A 27,861-nucleotide genomic window follows, 5' to 3' on the forward strand; every position below is an offset into this window, starting at 1 on the left:
ATAAAGGCAATGAAAGGGTTATTAAACAAATGTAATTCATGCATATGTATTTTGTGGTAGCGTCAGGCACATTCGACACGTGTAAATTTTATCAGGCTTTCAGTTGAAGAGATTTCTTGAACTGGTGATTGTTTACCTTGACTGGAATGCATTTTATGACCTCTCCAGACAGGATGGGGAAGCAAAGAATATTTCTCCCACCCCCCTCTACTTATCCTTAGTTAATCCTAACACTCTCTGAAATATGTATGCTAATTAGCCATAAAAATAAATATACACTAGCTCACTAAACTAGGAGCAAAAAGAAATCAGAATGGGTCAGGTGAACATAAGGCAGGCCTAATGGTAAGTACAATAAATTGGACCTTCATTTTTCTGGGCTTTGGGTTTGCTTTTCACAAAAAGCAATCAAGTTCCTATAGGCAGATGGCTTAGTGATTTGAAAAGAGAAGAACAGACCATGAAGATAATAAGGGAGGGATGAAGAATCTATATATGCAAAGTCAATACATATTTTATAACCAAATAATATTTTATACTTTAATGATGCTTTTCAAACATTGTTTAAGGCTGGATTAATAGATTATTTTCATCTTAGAGTCGGTAGGCAGAAGAAGGAGTTTGAACTTAGCCATATAACTTTAGAGGGTACTTACTGACAACCTAAGACTACATCCCATAGTTTCTAAACTAAACCATGATGTTATGCTACTTTAGCAATCTGTAGTCCCAGATCTCCTTAGTAGCAAAAACCAAAAGCATGCTATGGTTGGATTCTTGGAATTCTCCACTTTTAGGAAGTAGCTAGCACCTCTGGTTTGGACAGCTACAAGGAATGGCAGAGACACCAGGCCACAACTGCATTTACCACAAATATTCCAGTCTGCTAAAATACAAACGTGACTTGTTCCCGACTGGCATTCAACACATTTACAACGCCAGCAATGGAGGACGCCAGAAATACTGTTACCTTATCTACAGCCAACAGAAATGAAATTCAATGGCTCCAAATATTAATAGGCATAATCATGACACTGTTTTGGATGTTAGCTGATTGATTGTACAGCCACAGGAATATGATGCATCCCAGGCACGACACCACAATTCTCATGTTAATACGCCAAGATACACTGCCAGCTATTATGGCTGTTTCCAGAAATCATACGGAAAGATGTGTGTCGATAACAGAGCAAATAAAATACAAAAGGACCAAAAGAAGAAAACAACTCCTTCTATAACTGAGGAGCTGTCCGGACAAGGAAATGAATAAATCAAGGCAAAAGAGTGTGAAGGAAGCAGCACTGACTGAAGAGGTCTAACAGGACTGTCAAAACCGGGGTAGGTATATGTGACTAAAATGGCAAAAAACGTGGAGTAAAGAATTGTAAAAGAGAAACCTGCAGGACTAAGTTAAATAAAACAAAACAAAGATATCTGTACACATAGAACTTTTAAACAAAATAACAAAAAGTATCTATTTTGGCTGTTGAGAAGTTTCTTCTAGTCACTGCCCCATTACCTAGCATGAAAATGACTTTCTTGGCCTATTTAAAGGTAGAGTAACCCTCTTGAAGCCACTGCGGCAAAAATCATTCCCAATGAAGAAACGAATGAGAATTTTAATTACTTCGGGTTCAAGGACAACAGTGCACAGCACAAACTCACTGAATTTTAAGCTCCCTAGTAGACAGCAAGATTCCTGAGGGCAAGTCTGAGTAGTTATTTATACAGGAACCTAGCAGAGTCCATTCCATGGTGTGAGTGCCTTACAAATGTTTGTTGAATTAAGTTGTTCTTCATCAGTCCTCTTTTCCAATCAAATAGTTTATTAAGAAAACAGATGTCCAAATATTTATGCAGCTATTTTGTAGCAGGATGGGACTAAAGACCTAAAAATTGGTCAGCAGCAAACTGTTTGCTGGGAACAGAGTAAGATTCTAAGGGCGGTTTTGTCAGATAAAATGCAATAAATCTTACTACGCAGCAATATTCTTGGGGGGGGGTTACTTGAAATCAGTATTAAAATCTCAAAATTCAGGCAATTTGGTAAACCAATGCAATGCTATTCAAAGTGTCATAAAAAACAGACATTCTTCTAGTTTTAGCTCCAGGACCCCCTCCAGGAAGCTGGCTCAGCCCGCTGGAGCACACAGCGGTTCTTGTTAACTGAACTCAAAACCCCATTAATATACCAAATAATTACAATCTACCCTTGTAGCATCTATTAACTTTTCTTTAATCATGTTTTGTCTCTTCAATTAGACTGTAAGTTAATTAAGGATAGAGAACTTCTGACATTTCTTCTGTAGCCATCACATCTAATACTATGCAAGGGTGATTAAATATTAGGTAATAAATTTAGGTAATTTACCACATTAATAGGTTAGCATTAAGAGGGGAAAATCACATAATCTTCCCAGTAATTATAAAGAAGCATTTGAAAAATCTCTATATCCATTCCTAATAAAATCCACCTCACAATAGAAAAGGACATCTTTTACAAGAATGCCCTTCATCCTTCACTGGATTAAAGAGATTTACCTAAAAAATAAAATAAAATAAATAAATAGCCTGCAGTAAACATTATATTTAAAGGAAAAATGCTTCAAAGTACTCCTTTTACAGCCAGAAGGAGAGAGGAACTATTCAAAATTGTTCTGGAGATCTGAGTCAATGCTGGAAGATAAGAAAAAGCAAAAGAAACAAGACATGGAAAGGAAGGAAACTGTTATTTGCTGATGAGATTAATACATACAGAAAAATCATAGAATATACAGATAAATCATAAGTATTAATAGTCCACCAAGTTTTCTGGCTAAAAATAAGCAATGTACAAATATAAGTTTCTTATATTTAACAGCACCAATCAGTTAGAAAATGTCAAGTTATGCACAAAAATGTACAAAATGTAAAAAGCCAGATAATTCCATACACTGACAAGGATGTGACAAAAAGGAATTTTTATTTGCTCTGGAAAATGTCTTGGCAGTACATAATAAGGTTAAATACGCATGTACTTTATAACTCTGCATTCTTAGGTATCTACTACTGTAAAATGGTTGTACATATACAAAAGATAGGTTCAAAAATGTTCACAGCAGTGGTTTTTGTAATATTCAAGACAATGGAAACAATGGCAAATTTCATCAATAGTAAAATGGATAAATAGTGATATACTCATATGATGGAATATTACATAGCAATGAAGAAATAGGAATCACAGCCTCCCAGATGAACATGCATAAATCTCAAAAAGATTATGATCAACAAATATAGAATAATTTCAGAAGAATACATTTGGTATGATTCCCAATCTATGCGAAGTTCAAAACATAGGTGCAACTATACAATATATTACTGGGAAATATATACATAGGTGACAGAGCATAAAAAGCAAATAGGCTACCCAATGTTCAAGACAGTGGTTGCTTCTGGGTTGGGAGGTAAGGGAGTCATGCAAATGAGGGGCACAGAGATGAATAAGGCACCGATGGTGGTCTATTCTTTGATTTAGGAGTAGGGACACTGACATTTATAATAATATTCTTTAAGTACATATATATGCTCTATATATTTTTCATAATTTTACAATAACGAAGGGAAGGAAGCAAAGAGGGAAGGAAGGAGGGGAGAAGGAGAGAAGGAGGGAGGGAGAGAAAGTGGGAAGAAGGGGAGAAAAAACAGGGTTATTTTAAAATCCTGAACTGATGAGAAAAAAAGTAAGTCTGGCACTGTACCCTCTTTTGCATGAAGGTATAATTCTACAAGACATACCTGTAACACAACTGCAAAAGGCTATAATGAGACGGTGCACTGAGATGCCTTTTACTAAAATTGATGAGTCATTTGTCATAATGCAAATGGTTTATGGCTGAAAGGCAGAACTGAAAACACTAGTATTTTCTTATTTGAAAAGCAACAGTTTCACTAGATTAAATTTCCTCTAAAATTTTTAAGCACTAGGTTGGCTATCTAAGGAATCCACTTTTACATTTCTTCAACTATTTGCAATAAACAAGGACATGTATCAGACCACAGAGGAAACTGTTTCTTCCACATTTTGGAAATCTGAAAGGTACTTCTTTTATGTATGATCATCTACCATAAATAAATTTACATCCAAATTGTGCTATTGAGAGGTGAAAACGCCAATTAAAGTGTCAGCACTCCCAACACCAGCCAAACAACCTTTTGGCAAAAGCTAATATAAATGTTTTCATAACCTATGTTTTCTAAGGTAATTATTCAAATTCCATAGTTATACATATCTCTGTTTTAGAGACTTATTTCTTAAGCTTTGAAGGGCTGGAGACTGTTTCTCGAACACCAGGTTAGTAGAGAAATTTTTTGCTTGGAAATCTACACTGCTGGAGAGCTCTACTCATCGACATTTTCAGTTAGGGAAGGTGGAACAAGGGGACGATGAGGAAAGCTGAGACCCAGAGACTGTCTGCAGAGCATCTGTTCTAGCAACCCAGTTGTGGGCCTTCTCCTGGACCAGTAAAACTCCATCTGGCGCGGGAAGCTAACTGTTCCCCAGGTGCTGTGTCCACCTGTCAACTGACAGTTGGGCGTGTGCCACTGAGAAGGGCAGACATATTTTGGCACCGGCCTTTGGAGCATTTCTTTAACTTAATGGCTGAGCAAGACTTGAGATGAAGAGATGAGGGGGAAAAAAATGCAATGGGCCCTGCTGGACCCAGGCATCAGCTAGGGAATCTAGGTCATGCCTAGAACAGGCGTCTGATGGGGTATGCCATGGAGAGTGGGGAGCGGCAGGGAATGGTGCCAGCCTCTGCCTTTCTGGGCTTGCCAGCCCTTGGCAGGGATTCTGGAAAACGAGACATCCTAAGTCAGACACATTTCCGTACATTCCTCCCCCTCCCCTGTCTCCAGCAACTTACATGTGGCTAATGGACAGACTGAAATTTTCTTTTTTAATAACATGAAGATATGGAGTCAATACATGTTTATCCCAGAACTTCCGGGGCTAAAATATACACATAAAAGTAGTCTCCTTGTGAAGCTCTATGCTATATATTTACGCTAAGTGATGCCTAAAACCTATTTGGAATTCTTTTGGCATTTGGCTTTAGAAACCTTGACTACGCTTGTCAATACCTTCAGGAATGAAGATATTTGGTTCTAAAGAGTAAATTCTAATTGCCTGGATTATGAAAGCAGGTGCACAATAAATACATAATGAATAAAAGAATGAACTGATGAAGCAAACATGTATAGTCCTTAGACAAATTCATAATTAAATAGATGACAAAGCATGAAATATAGAAACATTTTATTAAAAAAACGCCAAAAACATATAAAGATTTTCTTGTATGGCTCATATGCCAGAGGCCAGAAGGCGATTTCAATGGAGGAAAGAAGCATTTCTGAAATAACATAAATCCTCTCATGGTAATCTTGACCGCAGAGAGTATCAACCTTGTTGTCACTGCATTATTCCTTAAAGGGTTTATATTTATGTGCTCTGTGTATTCTGTCCTCTAGTCCCATGCTCACCGAGGCACCAGGCCTCAGCAGGCTTTCCTCTCCCTTACTGGGCTGGGTTCCAGAAATATCTTTGACCAGGTTTCAAACATAACCCCAAGTCAGAGATCATTAGGCTGATCTTTATTCTGTCAAATCATATAATGACATGAATTATCACATCAAGATAGGTGTGAAATAGGAAAATAAGATCCAAATGATACTATTTCAACTTTTATCACTTTTTCCTGCAACGCAATATGTCATAAATTTAAAAAAGTCTCTGTGCTTAGAAGGAAATAGCATTCATACACTTTTGGGGTATTTTTTTTTAAACTCTTATTGCATCATAATCATAGTCCACAAACATATACACATTTTATAGGCACACTGAAATGCAGACATATAAAAGAAGTATTCATAAAGGATGAGTGATGGACAAACACAAAGCCATGCTTTGATGTTAAAGATGCAGCCCTAGACTTAGTGTTGAAAAGAAGGTGCAGTTGAATTCTTGGTAATCACTGAGAATAGTGTCTCTTGTTGAATGGCGAATGCTCACAGAAGTCTTTTCTAGGGAGTCTGCACTGTTCTAAGGTGCATTCTCCATTATACCACTCAAACAGGAAGGAAGTTCTAGCATTGAGCAAAATGCCTAGGCCAGAGTGTTCTCTGGATGCAGAATGGACTCACTCTGAAACCAAACCAGCACCCTAAACCTGGCCTAACGGGAACTGAAAAACACTTGGGCAGAATTTGATGCCAGAGTAAGGACGTTGCAGGGGCGGGTGTGGTCTTCTCACTCTGACACGCATTCAGCAACTCTATATTTGTTCACTATCTTTCCATAAATAAAGAGCTAGTAGACTTTAGCAGACTTCTGATTCTCATAATCCAAAGGCAGAAGGGGGTTGTAAAGGTCTCCAGTACAACTGTGCTTCCTACACGTATTCTATCCATTAAAAAACTGATTTGGGTTACCAAACCTCTTTTGAAATAAAAGGGTGACTTCTGTAAAATGTGCAAAAATGACTTTAATTTACTCTTTTCTCTCTTAAGTATCAATATTACACAATGTTTAAGTGACTTCTCTATTGGAGGGAAGTTTCGAATATATCCTGATGAGTATCAAGATTCTGCTATAAAGACAGATTATCTCAAATATCAATTTATATGGATATATACAAACATTCATTTTTTAAAATCTGCATCCTTAAGTGCAGATGTGTTTTCAGTGTGGTCTCAGAGTGAAGGTTTCTATACAGGGTTTAGTCTGTGCAACAATTAGAGAAACAGATGAAAGGCATTTCAGATGAATACCCCAGAGAAACAATGGTTCTCAAGACTTGATGCATATATGCCATACAGGGCTAGTCAATACATTTTTGACATTTACCACCTGCCTTAGCAAATGTCATACCAGTTAATCTTGATGTTTACCAAATTTCTGACTTCTCCCATGACTCGTCTTTACAAGGTTTTTATTTAGATTTCCTTAAAAATTGCCACATTTCTCCAATACATTAAAAGCATTTCTATTTCTTCAAGTGTGAAGAAAAAAAGAACAATTCTACTAAATAAATTTTGTTAGAAATACCTGAATTGTGTTTTAATGTGACAATATTAAAGATTTTGAATTCACTAAGATGTACAAATTGCCAGTTAGAAAAACAGTCATGGGGATGTAAAATACAGCATAAGGAATATAGTCAATAATATTGAAATAACTATGTATGGTGTCAAATGGGTACTAGACGTATCAGGGTGATCACTTCATAAGTTATATAACTGTCTAATCACTATGTTGTATACCCAAAACTAATATAATATTGTATTTCAACTGTAATTGAAAAATAAAAAGAATTTAAAATTGTTAAAAAAAGATAGCAATTCCCAACTAAGATACACTATAACCCAAAATAAATCATGATATAGAGACTACACAAAGGTAAAATAACAACAGAAAAAAAAGTACTGGGGTATATAATTCAAATAGGTATTTTAAATAACCATCACCATTTTCTCTTAAATATCCTAATGCAAGTTTTAAAGCATTTTTAGAAATGCTGTATTAATAATGCTTTTTAACTTTTATTTATTTTAAGTGTCTTTCTAGGACCCATCAGCTCCAAGTCATGTAGTTGTTTCAATCTAGTTGTGGAGGATGCAGCTCACAGTGGCCCATGTGGGGATCAAACCGGCAACCTTGTTGTTAAGAGCACCACGGTCTAACCAACTGAGCTAAACCGGCCGCCCAACATTAATAACTTTTTACCACCATCTGAATCGTTCGTTTTATCCATCTCTAAAAGGGAATTACCATCACCTCACTATGAAGCAAACGGTTTTGAAAACTGCCCATGTGGAATACCATGTGTTTTCGATAATGAAAATATAGATCCCTTCCCCCTGTGAATTTTGCTGACTTATTAAGCAGTCTTCTTAACAAGAATATCAACTATTTCTGGAATAGAAATATGGTACAACTATACTATTCAAGGAAGAAAACAGTGGTATAAAAATCAAGATTCAGGATTTTTCTGAGAGATGAGAAATAGTTTCTAATGTGTTCTCTATCCTTCAGTGGGCCTGCAGCATTTTATAGGATAGGAAGAATTTAGGAATCCATTGCCACTTTGAAGTCAGATGAATTCATCTAAAATTCCAGTCTGTCTTTCTTCCATCACATGTGGTAGAGGTATTTAATAAGAAGTACCCAAAAAGGAACTATGGTTTAATCCAAAGGCATCTTTTTAACTCTCTGATGGTTATTTATTTCCCATGTAAGCAGAGAAAGGTTTACATTTAGACAATTTATTGTTCATTTTAGAATGGTTAACAATTCCCAAAATATGACATGTTGTGTTATATCCCACTCATTTTCTTAACTTGTTCTCTCTGCCCCAAAGACCTTTCTCTATCTTCCCGTCTTCTTCTTGTGTCTCATTTATAAAAGTGATGAATATAAACACATGAATGAATGGAGCCTGAAAGCTGCTAGAGGTGGGGTTACAGCCAGAAAAGCTTAAGGAGGAGGTTGGGTGTTTACAGAAATTGCTTTCGGTGTCATTAGTTCTCTAATGCAGTGTTGTGTTATTTCTAAAAACAAAGATGGACTGGACAGTAAGTTAAGCCCAAATCAGCAGGCTTTCTCTCCTAAGTACTGGAAGACAATAGTCACTCTGTTTCACAAATATATAAAAACACACTTGGCTTACTTTCTTCAATATATTACTCTCATTTCAATTGCGTTCATTTGTAAAAAGGGCCCATCTGCAAATTGGCAGCTCGGGTCTGTCTAAGTAGCAAGAAACACCCAAGAAAAAAAACTTGATTCAAGACTTCAAAGTAATAAAAAGAAAATTAAGTTATATTTTTAAAAATAAAATAAAATGTTTTTTTGTTATTTTTTTTTAAAAATTCAATGACAAGTGATTGTTGTGGTGGAATGTAAAGAGCAAATGAGTTGAAGTCAAAGACGTGGGTTCAGGTCACAAATTGAATCTTTGGTAGTTTATTACTTCATTTCTGGGGCCTTCGTTAATAAAATGGATGAGGAAATAATGCCATGCTTCCTAGGACAGCCAAGAGAATTATCTGATATAATGTATGTGAAACATACCTTGTGCTATGCACGTGTTAGTTCATATTAATTTTAGTCTCTCCTCAGTGTTTCCATAGGAGTCTTTACATATTTCCATTGGCTCTTATCATAATATACTGTAACTATATGTTATATCTAAAACTTGAGGGAAGGGACCATATCTTATTCATCTTTGCAACCCCTTGCACAGTATTTGGCACATAGTAAGCCTGCAAAAAAGATTGGTTGAGAGACTGAACACAGACTTTTGTTAAATAAACAATGTCATTTTTAAAACCCTAAAATATGTTTAAAATTCTGAACCAAGGTATCCTTCATCTTTGGGAAACCTCCTTTTGCCAATTTGCAGATAGGCAGGCATATCTACAAATACTGGTCATTAAATAACGCTGAAATTTGGTCTATCTAATGTATTTTTATTCTACTGAGCAAAATTCTTATCACAACCAAGGCATCTGAACTGGGATTGCAGTAGGCCAATCCATCCTCTGGGCAGTCTTATGGCACAAAGAATACACTTAGGCCTACATACATTTTATAACCCTAAAGCAGGAAGCAATCATGGAGCGTGAGGTAATGTCTGCCACAATCCAGCAAGAGTATTGCCCTTTGTTGGGCTTCCATTTCTATCTCAAATAAAGGTTTTAGAGTCAACCAATTGATAGAAAAATAGAAAGAAAGATACATAGATGGATAGAGAGAGAGAGAGAGAGAGAGACAAACAGACAGACAGACAGACAGATAGACAGACAGACAGGCTGGCACTACCAACTGTTCCTTAATCCCATAGGGAGATGGCTTTTATTGGCTTAACAGATAGGGTAATCAAACAAAAGCAGTGTCATGATCAATAACTAATTTTTTTCTAGTATATAAACTCCAACATTCTTTTGAATGTGCAGGAAAAAAGATAAAAATTCAAAATAACTTGAATGCTCCCATTTAAGCTGGTCAACATATTCTAGGAACTTGGGTATTTTTTGGTAAGTCATTTATTCTCTTTCACTTAAAAGGCATAAACAATAGTAAGATATAAAATGTACCAGAGTAAGCTTGAGGTAGAAGAAAGAAAGACGCTGAAACCTAATTTGGTTTTCTTAATTAACACTGATTATACTCTAAGGGGAGGATACATACATGAGCACACTTACACAGACACACACTACAGTAGACATGCAGAGACGAACTACAGAGCTTCCTCCAGTTGCCAGGATAGGACTTCACAAATGCACTCTTACAGCATTTCTAAACGGAAGGCATGGGCACCTCATTAAGCGTCGGTCTGACAACAGGGCATAAAAAAGTGCAATGACTTGCTGAGTTTTTAAGCTTGTCTTTCACATCCAAGCTCATTGTACGATGGACTACCCATGACAGGATGTTTAAAACTTGCAGCACCGAGAAAGAATCTAGGGTCACATAATTATTTCATAAATATATATAAGACTGAAGGAAAGTTCAATGCTGCCCTGTCTGCTGCTATTTAAAGGTGAGTTACAACCAACTTTGGAATTAATCGCTCTCAGAGATCTGAAAGCTTTCTAATACCAGGATTTTCCCACTTTGCAATTTAACGACAACCCTGCTGTTGGCCTTTCCTGACCTGTTGTGAAGTAAATCAGGCAAACTAATGTGGGCTAACAAGTCCTTTTCACACTGTTCGATTCCCTTGCCTCTCTTTTACTCGTAGACACCGTCGCCTTTCTCCCACTCTGTCTAGCCATCTTCCTCAAAGCACACAAAATGGCCACTGTAACCCTGCATTACTGCTCATTAGATCACAGGTTAGTCAAGTGGAACTCCCCGGGGTTCCCAAAGGAGAGCTATACTTCAAAAATCTGTCCATGTCAAATGAAGAAAAAAAACCCTGGGCATAGGGTCACCCAGATCAATGATCAAAAGAAACTGAGAATGAAGGGGTAAAAAAAGCACACCCTCTTTTTTGTTAAAAACACACACAGGTCTGATTTATTATAAGGAATACAGAGATACGATGGGTTTTCTCCTCTTACGCCCTGTGTTCATTTTTTTTTTTTTTCATTAAGTGATTTGTTTCAGTCAGGTCCTTTTGGTTGTTAAATTTGGGGCTTTTGGAAAATCTACAACTAAGCCTTAAAATTTCCCCCCAAAGAAAACACATTCCAGGAAATGCAGTTTTCAGGAGGACTCTTAAATATTTTCAAAAACACTTGAAAAGCAATAAAAGTAATGCAAAGTAATCCACTTTTAAGGCTTGAGACGATTCTATTTAAATAGTAAAGTAAGAATTGGTGTGATGAACCTCTAAAATAATCCGAGTAACCTCTTGGGCTTTGAAAGAGAGGAAACAACAAGCCTGTCAATCACATCATGAGAACACACCAAGTGACATACTATAAAAAGCAGATTTCTGGGCTTCTGTGGGGCCTCACAGAAACCTAGAAATCTGCAGGTAAGTACGCAGCTTGTTTAAGCATATCCTTCATTTTTATGCTTGGCAAAGTATACCATTCTTGCTTTTGTACGTTTTTTTTCTTTTTTTAAAGATAAAGCTACTAATGTAACAGTTTTCAAAATTGACATATTAAAAAATTAAAGCAGAATGACATATCTACAACATTGTAAAGAACAAGCTTTAGTATCAAATTTTACACCTGAAAATCACCCAAAGATTTGATTTTCCTGCTTTCCTTACAACAAATAGGAAAAGTACATTCTATCAGCTAATCATTTCTGATGAGAATTCTGTACATATGGATAAAAATAAAATTAATTAATTTCATAAAATTTAATAAAAATTGTAAGGGTTGTGTGTGGTCATCATTGATTTTTGCTTTTAATTTCTTTTGTATTTGCAATGTATCCTCTAAGCATCCTCAAAAATATATAAATATATTGTGCGTCAACTGGATTGGTCTTTTGTTTCATTTTTTGTGTGTACTTAACAAGCACTGACGTGACACTATACCGGACACAGTTATAAGTGCCATTTAATCCTCGTCTCATTCCTGCCCAGAGGACGGGGAGCGGTGAGGAGCCACAGTTAATATTGGCTGAGCACTCTGCGCAATCTTCACTTAATCCTCACTATTTGCTTTGAGGTAAATTCTAGGATTATCCCCATTTTACAGATAAGGAAACAGATTTCAGTTTTTGCCCAATATTACTCAGCTGGTCAACACTAAGAAGTATTTAAATCTAGATTCTGACCTCAGAGTCTTATTGTTTGTCATTTCCAAACCCCAAGTGCCAAATTAAATACCCGTCAAGTGGAATGTGTGTCTATCCCATGACCCAGCAATTCCACTTTTACATGCATATACTTGAGAAATGCTTGCATAGATATGCAAGGAAACGTGTGTACACAGATAGTCATCAACTTTGTTTATAATCTCAAAAATCTAGAAACAATCAAAAACTTTATCAATGAGAAGATGAATAAGTAAAATGACACAGTCCTTTGTTGGCACATAATATATCAGTGAAAATGAATAAGCTAGATTTATAGATGGCATATAACCTCGAAAAATTTAATGATAAAAGCACAACAAAGTACATGACCACTTACGTCAATTTTTATCACACATAACATTACTATATATTATTTAGAGATACATGCATATGTATCAAAAGTATAAAAATGTACCTGGGGAAAGTTACACACCAACTTCAAGATACACTCACTTTTGAAGAAGTGAGAGAAAGAGGCTTTAAATGCATCTTTAAAAGAAAGACCTGAAACAAATATGGTAAAAACGTTAACAGTTGCTAAATCTGGGTAATGGGTAGATGTGTTTCTCTGTCACATTATTTTCTGTACTTATTTGTAATGTTTGAAGTTTCTCATAATGAAAGTATGATGCCTTAGATGCATATCCACACCTACAATCAAATAAATCTTTGTGAAATCAGAATTGGAGTTCCACTAAGTCCCCTTCCCTCATTTGATTCAATAAACTGTTTAAAACTCATGGTTTAAACCCTAAAGACTAAATCATTAAAACTCGTTTTCTTTAAATGATTATAATATCTTACTGCAAGCATCTTAGAAGTACCATCTTTAAGATAATTACATTTATTTATAGTACATATTTCATTATGTTGTAAAGGAAAATTCATTAAATTGGTGTTTCTAACCTTTTAATATTCAAAGTTTTATAATAACATAGCCTGGCTGAAGGCTGAGAGTTGAGTTGTAAATTAGAGAGGAAGAGGGTACATGAGGAGAAAAGGGAATATTTTTCACTGTATACTTTTTGTACTTAAAAATATACCATGTGACTTTATTAATCACTCAGTTTATTAATTAAAGACTAAATGGATTTTTAAAGATTATGTAATATTCCACGGAGATCTAAATTTCTATAAGATGTTAGTCATATAGCTTAATTGACATAGATCAAGCTATCTCAACTACAGTTTATCACAAACTTATACACATTTGTGAATAAACTGCATTGGAGAAGAGTTGTTATTCTAAAAATAATTTCAGTGAAAGTAAACCTAGGAATGACAGCCATATCTCTAGCTTTAACACCTTAGAAATACAACATTTTTAATAACATACATTTTTCAGTTCAGCTTTACTATGGCTAAAGAACCACAGGGCAAAATTTTGACTAACTAGAATCCAAATAAGAACAATTGCTAAAGAAATTACAATTTTTGCATGCTATTTTTAAGAGATAAAAGTATAAAAGCATACATTTGTATTTAGTCTTTTTACCAAAAAAGCAATGGCTAGTGCCTCATATGGTGTTAGTACAGATTAAACAAAATATTCTATACTTGCCGCAACTACACTGCTAGGGCTAATGTTCTAAATAATTAAAGAAAGAGGCACCACATATTCAGAATCATTAAACAGACTATATTTCCCTAGAGCAGAAAACTGTGCTGATAAGAGTTTAAAAGACTTAATATGAAATGTAAAAAAAGAAGAGTTTCTGGTAAAGAGCAAAAGAGATAGTTATATTAATAAAAATGTGCTGTTAACTACATATAACAGCCTCAAACAATCTGGTGATCTGTTTTACCTCAAAGTCTGTTTTCCCTTTTTAACCTAAAAATGAGCTTAACTCGCTTATTAATATAAAAGTCACTAAAAGACATCATTGATTAAGGAAAAACAGGAAGATGTCTAAACTTGAGCTTTAATTAAAGAAAAAGATCAAAGTCAATATAAAAATATGGGAAATTGGTTTTTTTTAAATTGCCGAAAACATGCATTTTTACACTCATGAATCTCTACCCACACATTTAAATAATTCAAATATTTAGACTTAATTTTGCAGTAAGTTTGACAAGTACCATTTTGAATGAAATTATTCTAGAACTAAATAAATGTACATCTTTATATATAATAAGAAAAATATTCTTTCTTAAGAATTTATGTTTTTATGTTTTGGAAAATTAGGGCATTTGGGCACAATGATTTGCTTTTCCATAATAATAATAACAACAACAACAACAGTAATGAAGACACTACTTAGTGCATATAAATTATACTGCCTTTATCTCCAGAACTTTTTTGACTTATATTTTAGGATCCTTCTAGTGATTATTCAATCTTCTCTTCAATGCAGTATCTTTCTTTTCTAAGCACTGTTAACAACTGTCATTCTTCAACCGGCTGTTCTCTAAGACTTCCCCTGCCAAAACTCTTATTTTCATTTCATTATTTCTTTGCTCTTGTTGTCTAAACTATACACAAGTTACCCAGATTTTCCACTCTGGCCCATTTCAATAAAGACTTGTTTTGGCTTGACAAACTCTTAGTCATAACCACAGTCTAAAAGTAAATAATTTATTACAAATTCTACATGTTAAACTTATATTGTTCTATGCAACCTCCAAATTATTTCACAGTTCATACGTAGAATCTCCTTCCCATAAGGGTTAGTTGGTCTCACATATTATCATTTTTGAAAACAATTCCAGTTATTTTATGTAGGTACTTACTGTCTGAAAGAGCATTTTAGTCTAAAAGCTACCTAAACAAGCATTGTTTCAAACCCCATAATCTTATTTCAGGTGTGAAATGAACTAAACTCAATCTATGTGCACTGTGCTTCACACAACTGAATTCAGACATTTGAATATGTTAAATTATAAGCCTAAATCAAACAAGGTGAAACCCTACTTCTCCTTTACAACTGAGCAGTAGGAAACTTTTTTCGCATCAAAGATTTATATGTGTACAAATTTAGATTTCAGAATTTCTGGTAAAGAAGGTAATTCCTACTTCACTGTTGGATATTGCGATAGCAAAGATCCCAGTAAGCCCAGTTAGGGAACTGAATGGCACCTGCAAGATGAGATGCTATTTTTGTTCAAAAGACTCTTGTGGAACACCTTCGTCTCTCTATTGAAAGTCTGTCATCATACCTCCATTCAAAACCACTATGTACCCCTTTTCTCAGGATATAAATCTCAAAGTGGTTATCTGAATATTTAAACAATAGTAGTTGTTCGCGGCTGAATATGGGATTCAACCTAAAGAGATATTACCAAAGAAAGAAAAAGAATGTGAGATTCTAGATACCATTAAACAAAAGAGAGACGAGGTTCCATAGACAAATTACTCAGGTGTGGATTAGTTCATTTCTACCAGAGCCCATGTCCACTGGAAGAGTGGCCATTTCTAAGAGGCGTTCAGTCTATTGTATGTACCACTGCACATGTCTAGTTCATAGTTTCCATCAAAGGCACATGCAATTCATAGGTAAAGAAAAAAAATAAAGTGGCAAGGAGAAAACGCCTGCTTCTAAGTAGCAGAGTATTCTATTCATTTCAAAAGATGAAAGCAGGTATCTTTTATTACATGTTTTTGTTCTTGTAGGAAGGTCAACAATATGTGATTTTTCTATTAGTGCTAACACAGCAGAGCTTTTCAAAGTCACTGCCAGAAATGGACTGGTTTTCTTACCTGCTTTTCCCATGCTTTAAGTTAAGGATGTCTACCTCATTATAAACCTTGCTGGTTCCCTAGACTTTCTGTAGTCTGGCTTTGCTGTGATTACTGGTCAAAACCTTTAATTACAGTATATAGTTTGTGCAGCTGCCTGGAAATTGGTCTCAGGGTCAGTGGCTCTTCCCGTTCCCCTCTTTCCATTCTTTTGAAGCAATATTGCTGAACTGAAGGCATTGTTCCAGCTTTCTGGTGTGCTCTGTCTGTTGCACACTATGAATAGCTTTGCAATCACTCCAGCAATTGGTTCTTCAACTGCCTTTAGGTTGTCAATTGTAATTCATTGTCTCCAGGCACCTTTTCTCTTTTCATTCTCTTGAAGTCTTTCTTATTTAATTTGCAATAATATTAGGGAATGTCTTCTTCAGACATGTCACTAATGTCGTCCCGATTGTGAGGCTGGGTGTACATTTGACTTTCATACATTTGTCTGTTAAAATGTTTCAGTATTTCCTTTCTCTCTGACTTGTGGTAAGGATCTTTGCAGTGTCTTGTTAGAAATGTGGCTTAATCTGAAAGTCTTCTTTCTAAGGAATAATCTAAAGAATCCTCCTTAAAATACTCTCATGGGAGATAGTTTATGTAATTAGTTATAGTGATTTTTGTAACTTCAAAGATATAATTTTTCATTTTTTGTAATAAGAACTAAGCTTTCATATTTCCTTCCCGTAATTATGTTCTATTCTTTTTTAGTATATAAAAATTATAATTTTGAGCTCCATGCAACTCAGAAATAGTTAACTAAGAAATAAAGGATTTTGACTATTTAGAAATCAATGCCTATATTTTTAGAGCCTTTTCAGAAGACCTACACTTACTCCTCAGACATCTTTGTAGAAATTATATAAGAAAACATTCAAACTACTCAAAATGAGTTCTGATGCTTCTGCATTACAGGATGTTTATTTTTCTTTAGGGAAGAGAATAAACAAACATATCCCTTGATCTACTAAGGAAAAAAAAAACACTTCAGTGTATTATGTCTCAAATCCTTATTTCTGGATAAAATCCAGCAGATTAACCCCTCTCATTAGTTTCAGCCATCCCAGAGTAACCAAAGGTATTTTCAAGCAGACACTATGTAATAATAATAATGATAATAATTATCATAATGATAATAACTAACGCTTATTGTGCTTTTTATCTTCAAAGCACCTTGCTGACATTAACTATGTGTCCATCTTCAAATTAATTTAACTCAACAAATGTTTTATTAACTCTGTAAGCTATGGAATGTGCAGTGCACCAAGTGAGTTTTCTTTTGCAAAATGAATGAATGAATGGGCCAAGGAAATGGTTCTGTAAGCTTTGCTTCAGAATCATTTGTTGCTTTTGTTAAATGAGGGTTAATGAAATACGAATTTTTACAAAACACAGAATTGAAATACAGATATAAAGGGTGAAGCTCACCATTACAAACACTCAAACATATATTGCATCAAAAAGACCCCAAAAGAAGCAAAATAATAGTTTTATTTAAATATACGTAGAAAAAGTGTTCAATATAAGAGTTTTAAAAATCCTTCTAAGTTTCACTAATGTAATAAAAACTTATTAATTCAAAGCTAACTTTCTTTTTATTAGATTGAATTCACTGTTTTAAAACCACTTCATTTATGTTTCCATAGAGCTTTATCCTATACCAGTCTACCCCCATGAGAAATATAAACAGTAAAAGATAGTTTGTTATGCCAGCAATTGAAATAAGCTTAATATAGTTAAAATTTAGGCAATTTGTAAAAACATCAAAAGACTATTACTTGGTCAAGATGTCCTGTCACTTTCTCTGAGGGATTTTGGGAAGATAGTAACCAGCTGTAAGCAAGATCCTCAAGTGGACAAACACAAAGATAAGTACATAAAAATACAGGAAAATAATCATTTTTAAGTATGGTAATTAACAGATTAAAGCTTTTAAAAATCATTAACACAGAGTAGTGAGGGTTCATGGAAGATGTGGTTTATGAGCAATATTCTAAGCCCAGGTGTGATACAGAGGAAAAGGAAAATATTTCTATTCAAGGATGGAAACAGATGAGTCAGATTGGGTAAAGAGAGAGTCGAGATAAAGCTGATGGTGTTAAGCCATCAGGGAGCATGTATGGTAAGACTCAGAGGTTGTAAGTCATTCAAAGAACATATATTGAGCACAGAGATACAAACAAGCCAGAATTCCCGTCCTTCAAGGAGCTTACAATCCTGAGGGATTGACTGAAAGATCAATAGGCAATTAAGCTTAATGTTGTTATTAGGATAAGCCTAGTATGCCTTGGCAAGTCAGCAGGAGAGCACCTGGCTCAGCCATGGGTGTTCAGAAAACATTTGTGATGTGACACATGATCTTCAGGTGGTTTTCCTAGGACAACAGGAATAATGCGTGATAGATGAACATGAGTCAGAAAAGGGAATTCAATAATCAGGCACATTAACGTATAAGATCTGTGGAGTTTCATTTGACTCTAGAAGGAATTAGAAGAGCGTACTGGTTTTTAATGTGGGTGTCATGAAAAACACACATGAAGTCTGTCCTATCTGATCTGTGTAAAGGCAGAGGGAGAAAGAAGAAGGTCTGGGGACATAAACAACTTAGAAACTGAAAAGTATTGCAGAGGCAGAATTGGTAGAATTGCGTACTGAAATATCCGTTTATGGAAAGTAAAACAGAGGAGGAATTGGGAGCAATTCCAAAATTTGCCAGCTTCACGTAAACTAAAGATATGTATGTAACTGAATAAAGAAAGAAAGTGGAAAGAAATGGGGGTTTTGTAAGAGAACAAAATGAATAATTTAGGGCACATATTGTCATATTTTCAAATGTATTACTTTGTTATCCCTCCTACATAATGTTCTTGATCGAATGGAACTTTCTTACGTAATATATTAATGAATGGGAAGTATATAGCTTTCAGTGGGCAGGGCACAGTCTCATAATATTGCCGGTGGGTGCAAGCACAAGTATATAGGGTTCCCTTGAATGGTTTGATTAAAATGGCTAGATTCAGAATCAGTGAAATCAAATAGACAAATTAAATTTTTCAAGGAACGCATATAAAAGTCTATGAATGTACAATAAATAAAGCATTCTGGCTGTTTTAATATTCTCAGCTAAAAGTTATTTATAATAAATTTAAAAATGTATTTATAATAATGACACTTTTGTAACTATTGAAATTATTGCTATTTTAGCTTCTCTTGCAAGTTAGTAAACATTTTCAGGAGATAACTGAGTCATTCAGTGGAAAATTGACTTCCAAATCCTCTCATTGTTTCCTCAAGATTAAACTGTAACAGAGTGGAGTACATCTGTAAGGAATGGACTAAAAAATAATTTGTATCGCATATCATTTTAGAATAAGTATACATCCCATAAGGGAATTTTCAAACTGCTCATACAATAGGTATGTACACTGTTCTATGTGAAATCAAATCAGTATTCTAAAATGCTGCCAAAAGTCAGGTCAAGATACTTGGAAGACTCTTAAAGTTTAAGTATACAACAGTTTACAATGATTATTTTACAAACACACGCACGTTTCACTCCATATACAGAAAGAAATATTAAATTAAGCTAAGTAGTTAATGTGATTTAAACACTGCTTTGCATTTTCTAATAAAAGATTTATCATGTAAAATCAGATGATATTTGCTACTTCACAGGGCTACCAAAACAGAACTGCTCTGTCAAGCAATATAAATATAAAATAAAACTTTAATCTACAGGCTTATTATGTGCAGACAAACACTGTCCAAAATTTTTCATCCTTCAAAGCACTCTCTGATTCTTTGTAGGAAGGGAAAAAAGTGCTGATTGTAGAAATATTTATCTATAAACAAGTAATTAGAATTAAGTATCACAGTAAAACAACATAAAACATATACTAGCACTCTCTTCCAGAAAGATATTTATAGACTAAAAAATGAGGACTAGATAAACTATTCATGATACACTGAATATTGAAAGTATTGTTCAAAAATAGGAATATTCATAATCAAAACTAAAAAAGTAATGTTTATATCATTACAGAAATACTTGCAAATACTTTTTTCACATTATATTCCATTCTTTTAAATAGAACACCACATTCTATGTATATATATCACATAGCAAACTGAATTACAATTGCATGAAAATTGAGAAATGCCTGATCACAAATTTTAACTTTAACGTTGACATTCTAAATTAGAAGCTGGATTTTCCTGTGCTACAATTAATGAGCCATGGAATCAATAGACTCTTTTGACCTTATAATTCTACTTCAAAGATCCATGTTCTACAGTTTTTACATTTCTTAATATTTGCTTTAATGAAAAAGCATTGGACAAGCAGTTAACACAGTATTTCTGAAAAAGTTAAATACTTTTGGGTTAAGGGTATGGACAAATATCAAATCAGATTACACTGCTGAAAGGAGGAACTATTGCTTTCATGTTGACAAAATGTGTGATTTTTATAAGACATGGTAATATCCAATAAAATGAAAATCAGATTTTAAAAAGCTAGGAGGTAAAAGAATCACGATCGGCAACTGTGTAGAGGGAAAATAGGATTACATTTATTGGCTACTATATTAACTTAACTTCTCATAAAATCCTCCTCATCTATTATATAACTTCAGAACTGAAGTATGCTCTCCTATGGGAGTTGTAAAACAAATTAGATACAATTACAATTCAATAGAAATAAAAAAAAAACAACCTAATTACCCTTAAGATGAGTCTCATTTTAAAGCTTTATCATTTAAGTTAGACCAGAATTTTCCCTACAGAACCAAGTGGGCCACTTGACACAATTATAGATTTTTATATTATGCTTTCTATAGAGAAAAATAGTTGATTATGAGTAAATTCTGGAAAACTGTGCTAACTACACCTCCCCAAAGTGAATACAACAAACATCTGTTGCAAGAACTGCTTGGCTTTCAGACAGTATGTAAAGGGTGTTCTTTTTCCCAGTGTTTTGCTATTTAGAAAAAAGACTGATTTGTTTAAAAAAAAAAAAAGTTTCTACTATCACGTCTCAAGACATAAAATCTTAAAATTCTGGGTAAGTTAAACACAGGTCATTACCAGGTATATTATAGAAAGGGAAACTATGCAATGTACAAGATTCCACTTGCATTATAATATGGCAACAAAACAATTGGGCATGTTGCCCTCTGTCTGTGGGTTACAAAGTAATTTTAACCATTGTCTTTCTATCTTAACTCAGTTCTCTACACAAACAGCAACGCTCATAGCATAGAGGACAGAACGAAATATGTATTACTTCCTGATGATTTTCATCCTCTGTTGGAATCCCAGTGGTAATTCAGTTTTCTCTTTGGATTTCACCAGGTTCTACTGGCTTCTAAACGCAACAATATTGGTAATCTCATTAAATGACTAATGAAGTCTTAAAGTTTTATTCCAGTGGCAGGATAAATAATTGCAAAAATTTTGCATAATGCATTCAACACAAAAATGTAATAATTTCAATGTGGGGGAGGGATTCATCTTTTCCTAACTGCATCAAAGAATTGTTCAGTGCTTTTTGATAAATTGAATGCACTTTTCCCTGATTCTGAAAGAACAGAATTTTGCCTAAAATTCACAGGTAGTTTGCAGAGCAAAACATTACCTTTTTAGCTTTTGGAATTTAGCTTTTGGGAATTCTACAAAGTGCACACAAGTTAGCAGGTACAAATGAATAAAAAGTGTTTATAAGCAACAGAGCACAGGGCATGTAATACCTTTATGATAAGGACAGAAAGAGCAATAAACAGATGACCACTCCTAAACATAGTTCAAGTAACATGTATCTTTGCTCACTTTTCAATCATCTACTTTCTCCTCTGCCCCTGCCTACTCCCACCATTTTGAGATTATTGTTTATAAAAAGTTTAAGATTCAGTTTCTCAATTCCATTTTTATGCTAACAGTAAGGTATTGAGGGAGTATAATACATTCCAGGGAGTATTTCAACAAGGCATCCAAATACAATACTGAGAAACCTTTGTCATTCAGGGAATGGAAAAAATAGGAAGCTTCCATTTCTTTTCCTCCCAATTGTAAAGTATGGGTACTTCATAATGTTTTGACAGACTTCAAGACCTATAACAGAATTTGTTTGTGTATTCGATTAAAGCATTCTAAAATGTTAACACACACGTGGTATAGTATGTGTTTATAGACTAACAGGGAAAATGCTTTACTTAAAGCAGTCCTTAAAAGTGGTATTTACAAATTCTATCACAAGCAAAAATTTTAGGAAAATTCATTTAAAATTGATATAAAAAGGAAAGTCAAAGTCACGTATGCTTCCAGTAATATAGAAGTTTAGAATAATTTTTAAATCACACCTGTGATTTACTCTATATCTATAGTCTCTGTCTTACTAAAAGATGAATCACAAAAAGATATTTGTTCTTTTCCTGGGAGATATAGCCAACACATACAACGCATACTACAAAGCAATTAATTAAAAGCTTCCTTTACTCAATGTCACAGTTTTTATTTCTTATGGATGACTATCAGGAGTCATATGATAGGTTTAAAGAACATTAGTTTTAATTTTATGGTATCTATGGAAAACAGATATACAGTTTCCTTAATTTAAAAGAAAAAAGTCTTTGCAGCTATTGCTCATAATTTGAATAAAGTGATTTGAAGTTATAATGTCACTTGTATTATACCCATTTCATATTATGTGCTTTATTATATATGTATTACATATTATATTCACACAAAATATTATACTGTCTATGTGTATTCTATAATATATATATACATATTTCCCATAATGAACCCAGAATAACAATACATTTTCAGCAAAGCACCTTATCATCATAAACTAACTTAACACTCATAACTACCCATCATTATATACTATTATATCCATTCTACAGACAGAAAAACTGGTGCTAAGTTAAAAGATTTATCTAAAGTCTTAAGAAGAGATCAGGAAGGTACCGCAATTACAATACTGAAGAGCTACACATTCATGACTCTCTGAATAGATTTGTACTGCTTATTTTTTTTCATCGTAATCACTTAGTATTATCTATAATGTATTTCACAAAATCTGAAAAAGGAAAAGGGTGCTAACTACTTAATGCTGAACGAGGCAACTAAAGATAGACATGAGTTCTGTTTAATAAGAAACCCTTGCCTTCTTTACGATTTTTCTAAAACTTAAACAAAAATTCTCTATCTATGGCCCCTCTTATACTTAGTACTTAAAACTTCAAAGTGAATTACCCAAATTAATCCCACTCACTTTTCATAAAAAAATTGCATCATTCCCATTTTACAGGTGAGAAGACAGGCACAGGAACAAAGCGATTTGCCCATGGGCCCGACCCCGTGAGGGAGGTCTGCAGTCAGAACATGTTGGTGTGTCCTTGGCTTCTCATGCATTTTTCAAACTAAAGAGCAACGTCATTCCTATTAATCGTCTTATTCCAAAGTCACTAAAGGAAGCACACAATTTTCTGAAGGAAGGGGGAAAACATATCCTGCAAGTTATGATGTAAAGGAATACATCAAAAGTTTCGATTTCACTGTACGTAGATTAAAATTCACCGTAAGTTTTGAAAACTATTCACATATCTTATGACTTCATTACCGTGAATCAGAAGCTTTACTGAGTGAGACACTGATTATCTGTCCAGAATTAGTCTCACGCTTTTATAGAAGAGACACAAGCAAAGAAATTAAAGGAGGAAGATAAAGAACGGGTCCATATTAAAATGTACTTGGTGGCACGGAACTTGCAAGATAAGACATCAATTTTCAGCCTGGCTGATTACAGAATAGGTCCCACTGCTTCTAGTCAACAGTGAGCATTTCAGTGGGACAAGAACATAACATTTGAGGGCAAGTGATGCATGGTAATACGCATGATGCGCTCCTTGAAAAGCTGGAGAAACAAAGAATGAACTAAATAAGCTGGCGGGGTGAAATAAATGTGAAATAACCAGGCCTTTAGCCCTTTAAAATAGATGAGAAAAATATTCAGATTAGTCTTCTAACTTTTGCTAAACAGTTAAAAAAAAAAAAAATCTTTGCTCTCCAAGTGGGGTTGGGCACATAAACAACAATCCTATCAGATTGATATAGGCTTTCTGCTTTCTAAGAAAATTAAGGTTTCATGTTGAAAAACAGCATTACCAGCGTATTCTTAATTACAGGCATCTTTTCAGATTCCGATGTGGCTAGCAAAAGTGCAACAAACCAAATAGACAAAGAGTTGTCACATTAACGAGACGTACCTCTTGTACTGATCGAGCAGCTGGCTTGTCTTGATGATTGGCCAATATTAAAAAGGGTAAAGTGCATAACTGTGGGTGCTGAAGAGCTGAGTGCAGTTCATTTCTAGCAGTTTCTAAATCATCTTCTGAAGAGGCACTGTCCAATACAAATATGACCCCTTGAGATCCTTGGTAGTAGCGGCTCCAGTATTTCCGGATATTATCAGCCCCTGTCAAAAACAAAACAAATTCTCTTCTTAAAAATAGCTTTCAGCAACTGAAAAACGTTCCCAGCAGTAACTCCTGTTGGAAACTCATGTTGCTTTTAAAAATTAAGTGCAGAGATCACGTTCGATGAGAATAAAGACGACATCAGTACCCATAGGTGGATGGGGCCTTGAAGGAGAACACAGAAGTTTAAGAGTCATTCTTCATTCCTTTCTTATTCAAACATGTGAGGAAGAACCAGGATAAATACTGCTTACACTTAAACTGAAAAGAATGTTTTCAGATTTTGCTTTATAGTCCTTAATAAACAACACTCTCTAGAAGTTAAGTTTAAACCTACCGAGCACTGTAACCTAGCTGTCCACCGGGGCGTCTCTCCGGACCATTGATACTAGCTTGGTGACATTTTCTGAAAGAACGACTTGCTGACCAGGACAGCCTTGTTTAATTTCATCGATGAAGTTAAAGCTATTAGCACACTACCTGTATGTGTCAAAGTGCTGAAATTTATGACGAACTAAAATCTTGGCCCTCGGTACATTTGCATAAGCCCACTCAGCAATGAGCACACTCATGGTCTCGATATGATGGGATGTTCATAAAAAAAGACACTGAGATCTCATCATTTAGGGCCACATCCTCTTCCTCTGTGTATTTCCAATATCCAGCACAATGTTTAACTAAATGTTCAATACAGGAATAAAATGAAAGGAGGAGGAAATGAAGTTATACACTAAATAAGCTTTATGAATTTTGAGACTAGGAGGAACTCAAAAGACTGTCCAGTCCAACTCTTTGAGGAAACTGAGGCCAAGAGAGGTGAACTGACTAATCCCCATTCGTAGATCTAAATCACAAACTTGAGGTTGGCATTTGAGTTAGGAAACAACCTGCCCAGGGAGGGCATATGCATTGCCCACAACATCATGATGATGGCTTCCTTCACTTTGATTCATGACAATTTGTGGGAGGGGGTGGGAGGGTGGGGGAAGGTGTTGGGGGATGGCAGGCTTTATTGGGTATATAACAAAAAATAGATAGCAAGGTATTTTTTACCAAATCAGTGCATAGGACCAAGTCTTAACCAGTTAATAACTATATTTGAGGCATCTATTGAACATCTAGCTCTGAGGTTGGACATAATGTGCTAAGTATTAGTGATACAAAGAGTGGTAAATGGAGCTGGTGTGCCCTGAGTGGCAAGAGCCAATTGTGCGCATCTCTTCCCAATTCTGTGTTCAAGGTCATCGTATTGGTAGCTTGAAATTGGATAGGGTAGGAGTATTTTCACCATGAACATTAAAAAAGCTATATGTCAGGTATTTTTTTCTCCTGAAGAGCCAACACACGACTGGATAACACCGAGCAGCTCCTGTTTCTTCTGGGAAAAGTAGAAAAGAAATCCAAAGATTAGAATACAGGATAATAAAGCACTGAGACAGAGGTATTCTAAGGTGCTGTGGGAACAAGAAATGAGGCATCTCACCTAGAGTGGGTGAGTCTCTTAAAAAAGTAACATCAATAACCAAACAGCTACCGTTTATGAAGCACTTCCTACATTACAGGCACAATGCTAAGTGTTTTCAAAATAAGAGCTCATCTAACTCTCGCAACAATCCTAAAAGGGATGTGTAACTGACTCACCTTTGAAACTAATTTTCAGACTCTAAAATCTGGGCTATCCATCATAGTAGTATACTGAAATAACCAGGGATATAAGAAGGTCAAGGGCATTTGATGTTGAGTAACCTTATATGGAAAGACACGGGATGTGAGCAGGGTCCAAGAAAGAAAAGAATTTATGCTGTAGATTATTTAATATTGGGACTCAGTTGCAAAGGTGATGGTGGAACTAAGAAATAACAGGCGTACCAAGATGAGCAACATCTTAGGGCAGGTTCCCTAGATACGGCACTTGTGATGGCATTTCTTGTACACCTGATTATAGACAACCTGATAGAGACAGAGTGCTGTCAGGAGAAACCAGAAGTGAAAGAATAAAGCTACCATGGGGGAAGGAGCTAAGCAAAGATATGGTTTCAGAAATTTAGCTACAGCTTGATCCAATAGGAGCTCTAGAGTGTGCCCTGAACTAGAGAAGTGTCCAGTCCAAAGGCAAGGGGGCCAGACTGTTATGCCCCTGACTAGTCACTGGCAATGAGCCACCCCTAGGGAACAGGAGAGGCTTGGGGCGTGATCTCATAATCTCTCAAGTATGTTTGGTTGAGGCAATTACTGTCAGCCAAGGCCTCTGGAGAAGGCTACAGGTGTGAGTCATTAGCAGCCAGTACCCGCAGCAGCTGGGAGATGGAGGCACTGGCCCAGTAAAGGAGATCTGGGTTGGATACCAATTGCATCTGCTACAGGCTACAAACAGGCGTTATCCATATGCTAGAGAACCATCCATAAGACTGAGGAGCAAAAGTCGAGGCAGGGTTAACTGGTGGTGACTGCCTAAAAAAATAAAGATATTGTGTGCATATGTATCCATACATAAGGTTATTATAAATGTTAGCAACATAAAGAACGTGTAACACACAATTATCATATAAGAAGAATATAAGCAACATGTTCTACTGTAAATTCTATTGCGCTCATTAAATGCTCACAGAATTCTTTCATTGATTTGGCCCAACTTTTGTATCCATAGTCAACCAACAGGTGCAATTGATCAAGTGTGGTTTTAAAATGTTGGTTGTGCTGAGTGTTTTACATGACAGTCTTATGAGATAGTTACTGTTATCACTCCCATATTATCAATAAGAAAACCAAGACACAAAAACAATTACATAATGTGCCACTTTTACACACTTAAAAGTATAGTTAGGTCTAATGTTATTGAAATGGAAGGCTCATGGACCAGAAAGATGATGAAGCCAAATAAGGAATTCTACTACCACAAAAGCTAACAGGGACAAAAAACAGGAACCTGTTAGAATAAAAGGTACCTATGTGTCTATATATATTAATACTCATAGTGGGAACATGTCCAAGAATATTTCCCAACCAATTAACTCAGTGAATAGTATTATAAGTACCTATTCTGTACGTCTCACTGAAACCTTTAAGAAATATTTAGAAAGCCATTATTCCTCTTAGCTCAAACACTGAAATCCTGTAAAGTAATACTAATTACAGTGAGGCCTGCAAATATGGCGGAGGGAACAAATAAGGTCACAGCATTAAAGGGTGCCTAGGGCGTCAAGTACAAAGAGAATAATACTGGTTGCATGTTTTAATGGAACTTGTCCATTGGAAATACATGGGAAATACTGGAAATCGAATCTGTAAGTTCATCTCTTCCAACAGGAAAACTCTATTTTCACCTACCACATTTAGGAGCAGAATGTGTACCTGAAAATACT

The 27,861-nt window shown here is 35.1% G+C and overlaps 1 protein-coding gene across 7 annotated transcripts in view; it reads right to left on the minus strand.

Annotated features, from left to right (window-relative positions):
• Nucleotides 1-27,861, minus strand: part of ARL15 (ADP ribosylation factor like GTPase 15) — a 379,903-nt gene that overhangs the window by 161,257 nt on the left and 190,785 nt on the right. For 6 of the 7 annotated variants that reach the window (XM_033111059.1, XM_033111063.1, XM_033111062.1 and 3 more), the window contains one exon: nucleotides 24,290-24,498. In XM_033111059.1, coding sequence (XP_032966950.1) covers nucleotides 24,290-24,498 — 209 coding nt within the window. Of the gene's footprint in view, nucleotides 1-21,258; nucleotides 21,388-24,289; nucleotides 24,499-27,861 lie in introns of those variants that run through there. The other variant, XM_033111065.1, reaches the window with a different exon arrangement.

The sequence above is a fragment of the Rhinolophus ferrumequinum genome, chromosome 7 (assembly GCF_004115265.2).
Source record: "Rhinolophus ferrumequinum isolate MPI-CBG mRhiFer1 chromosome 7, mRhiFer1_v1.p, whole genome shotgun sequence".
Lineage (NCBI taxonomy): Eukaryota > Metazoa > Chordata > Mammalia > Chiroptera > Rhinolophidae > Rhinolophus > Rhinolophus ferrumequinum.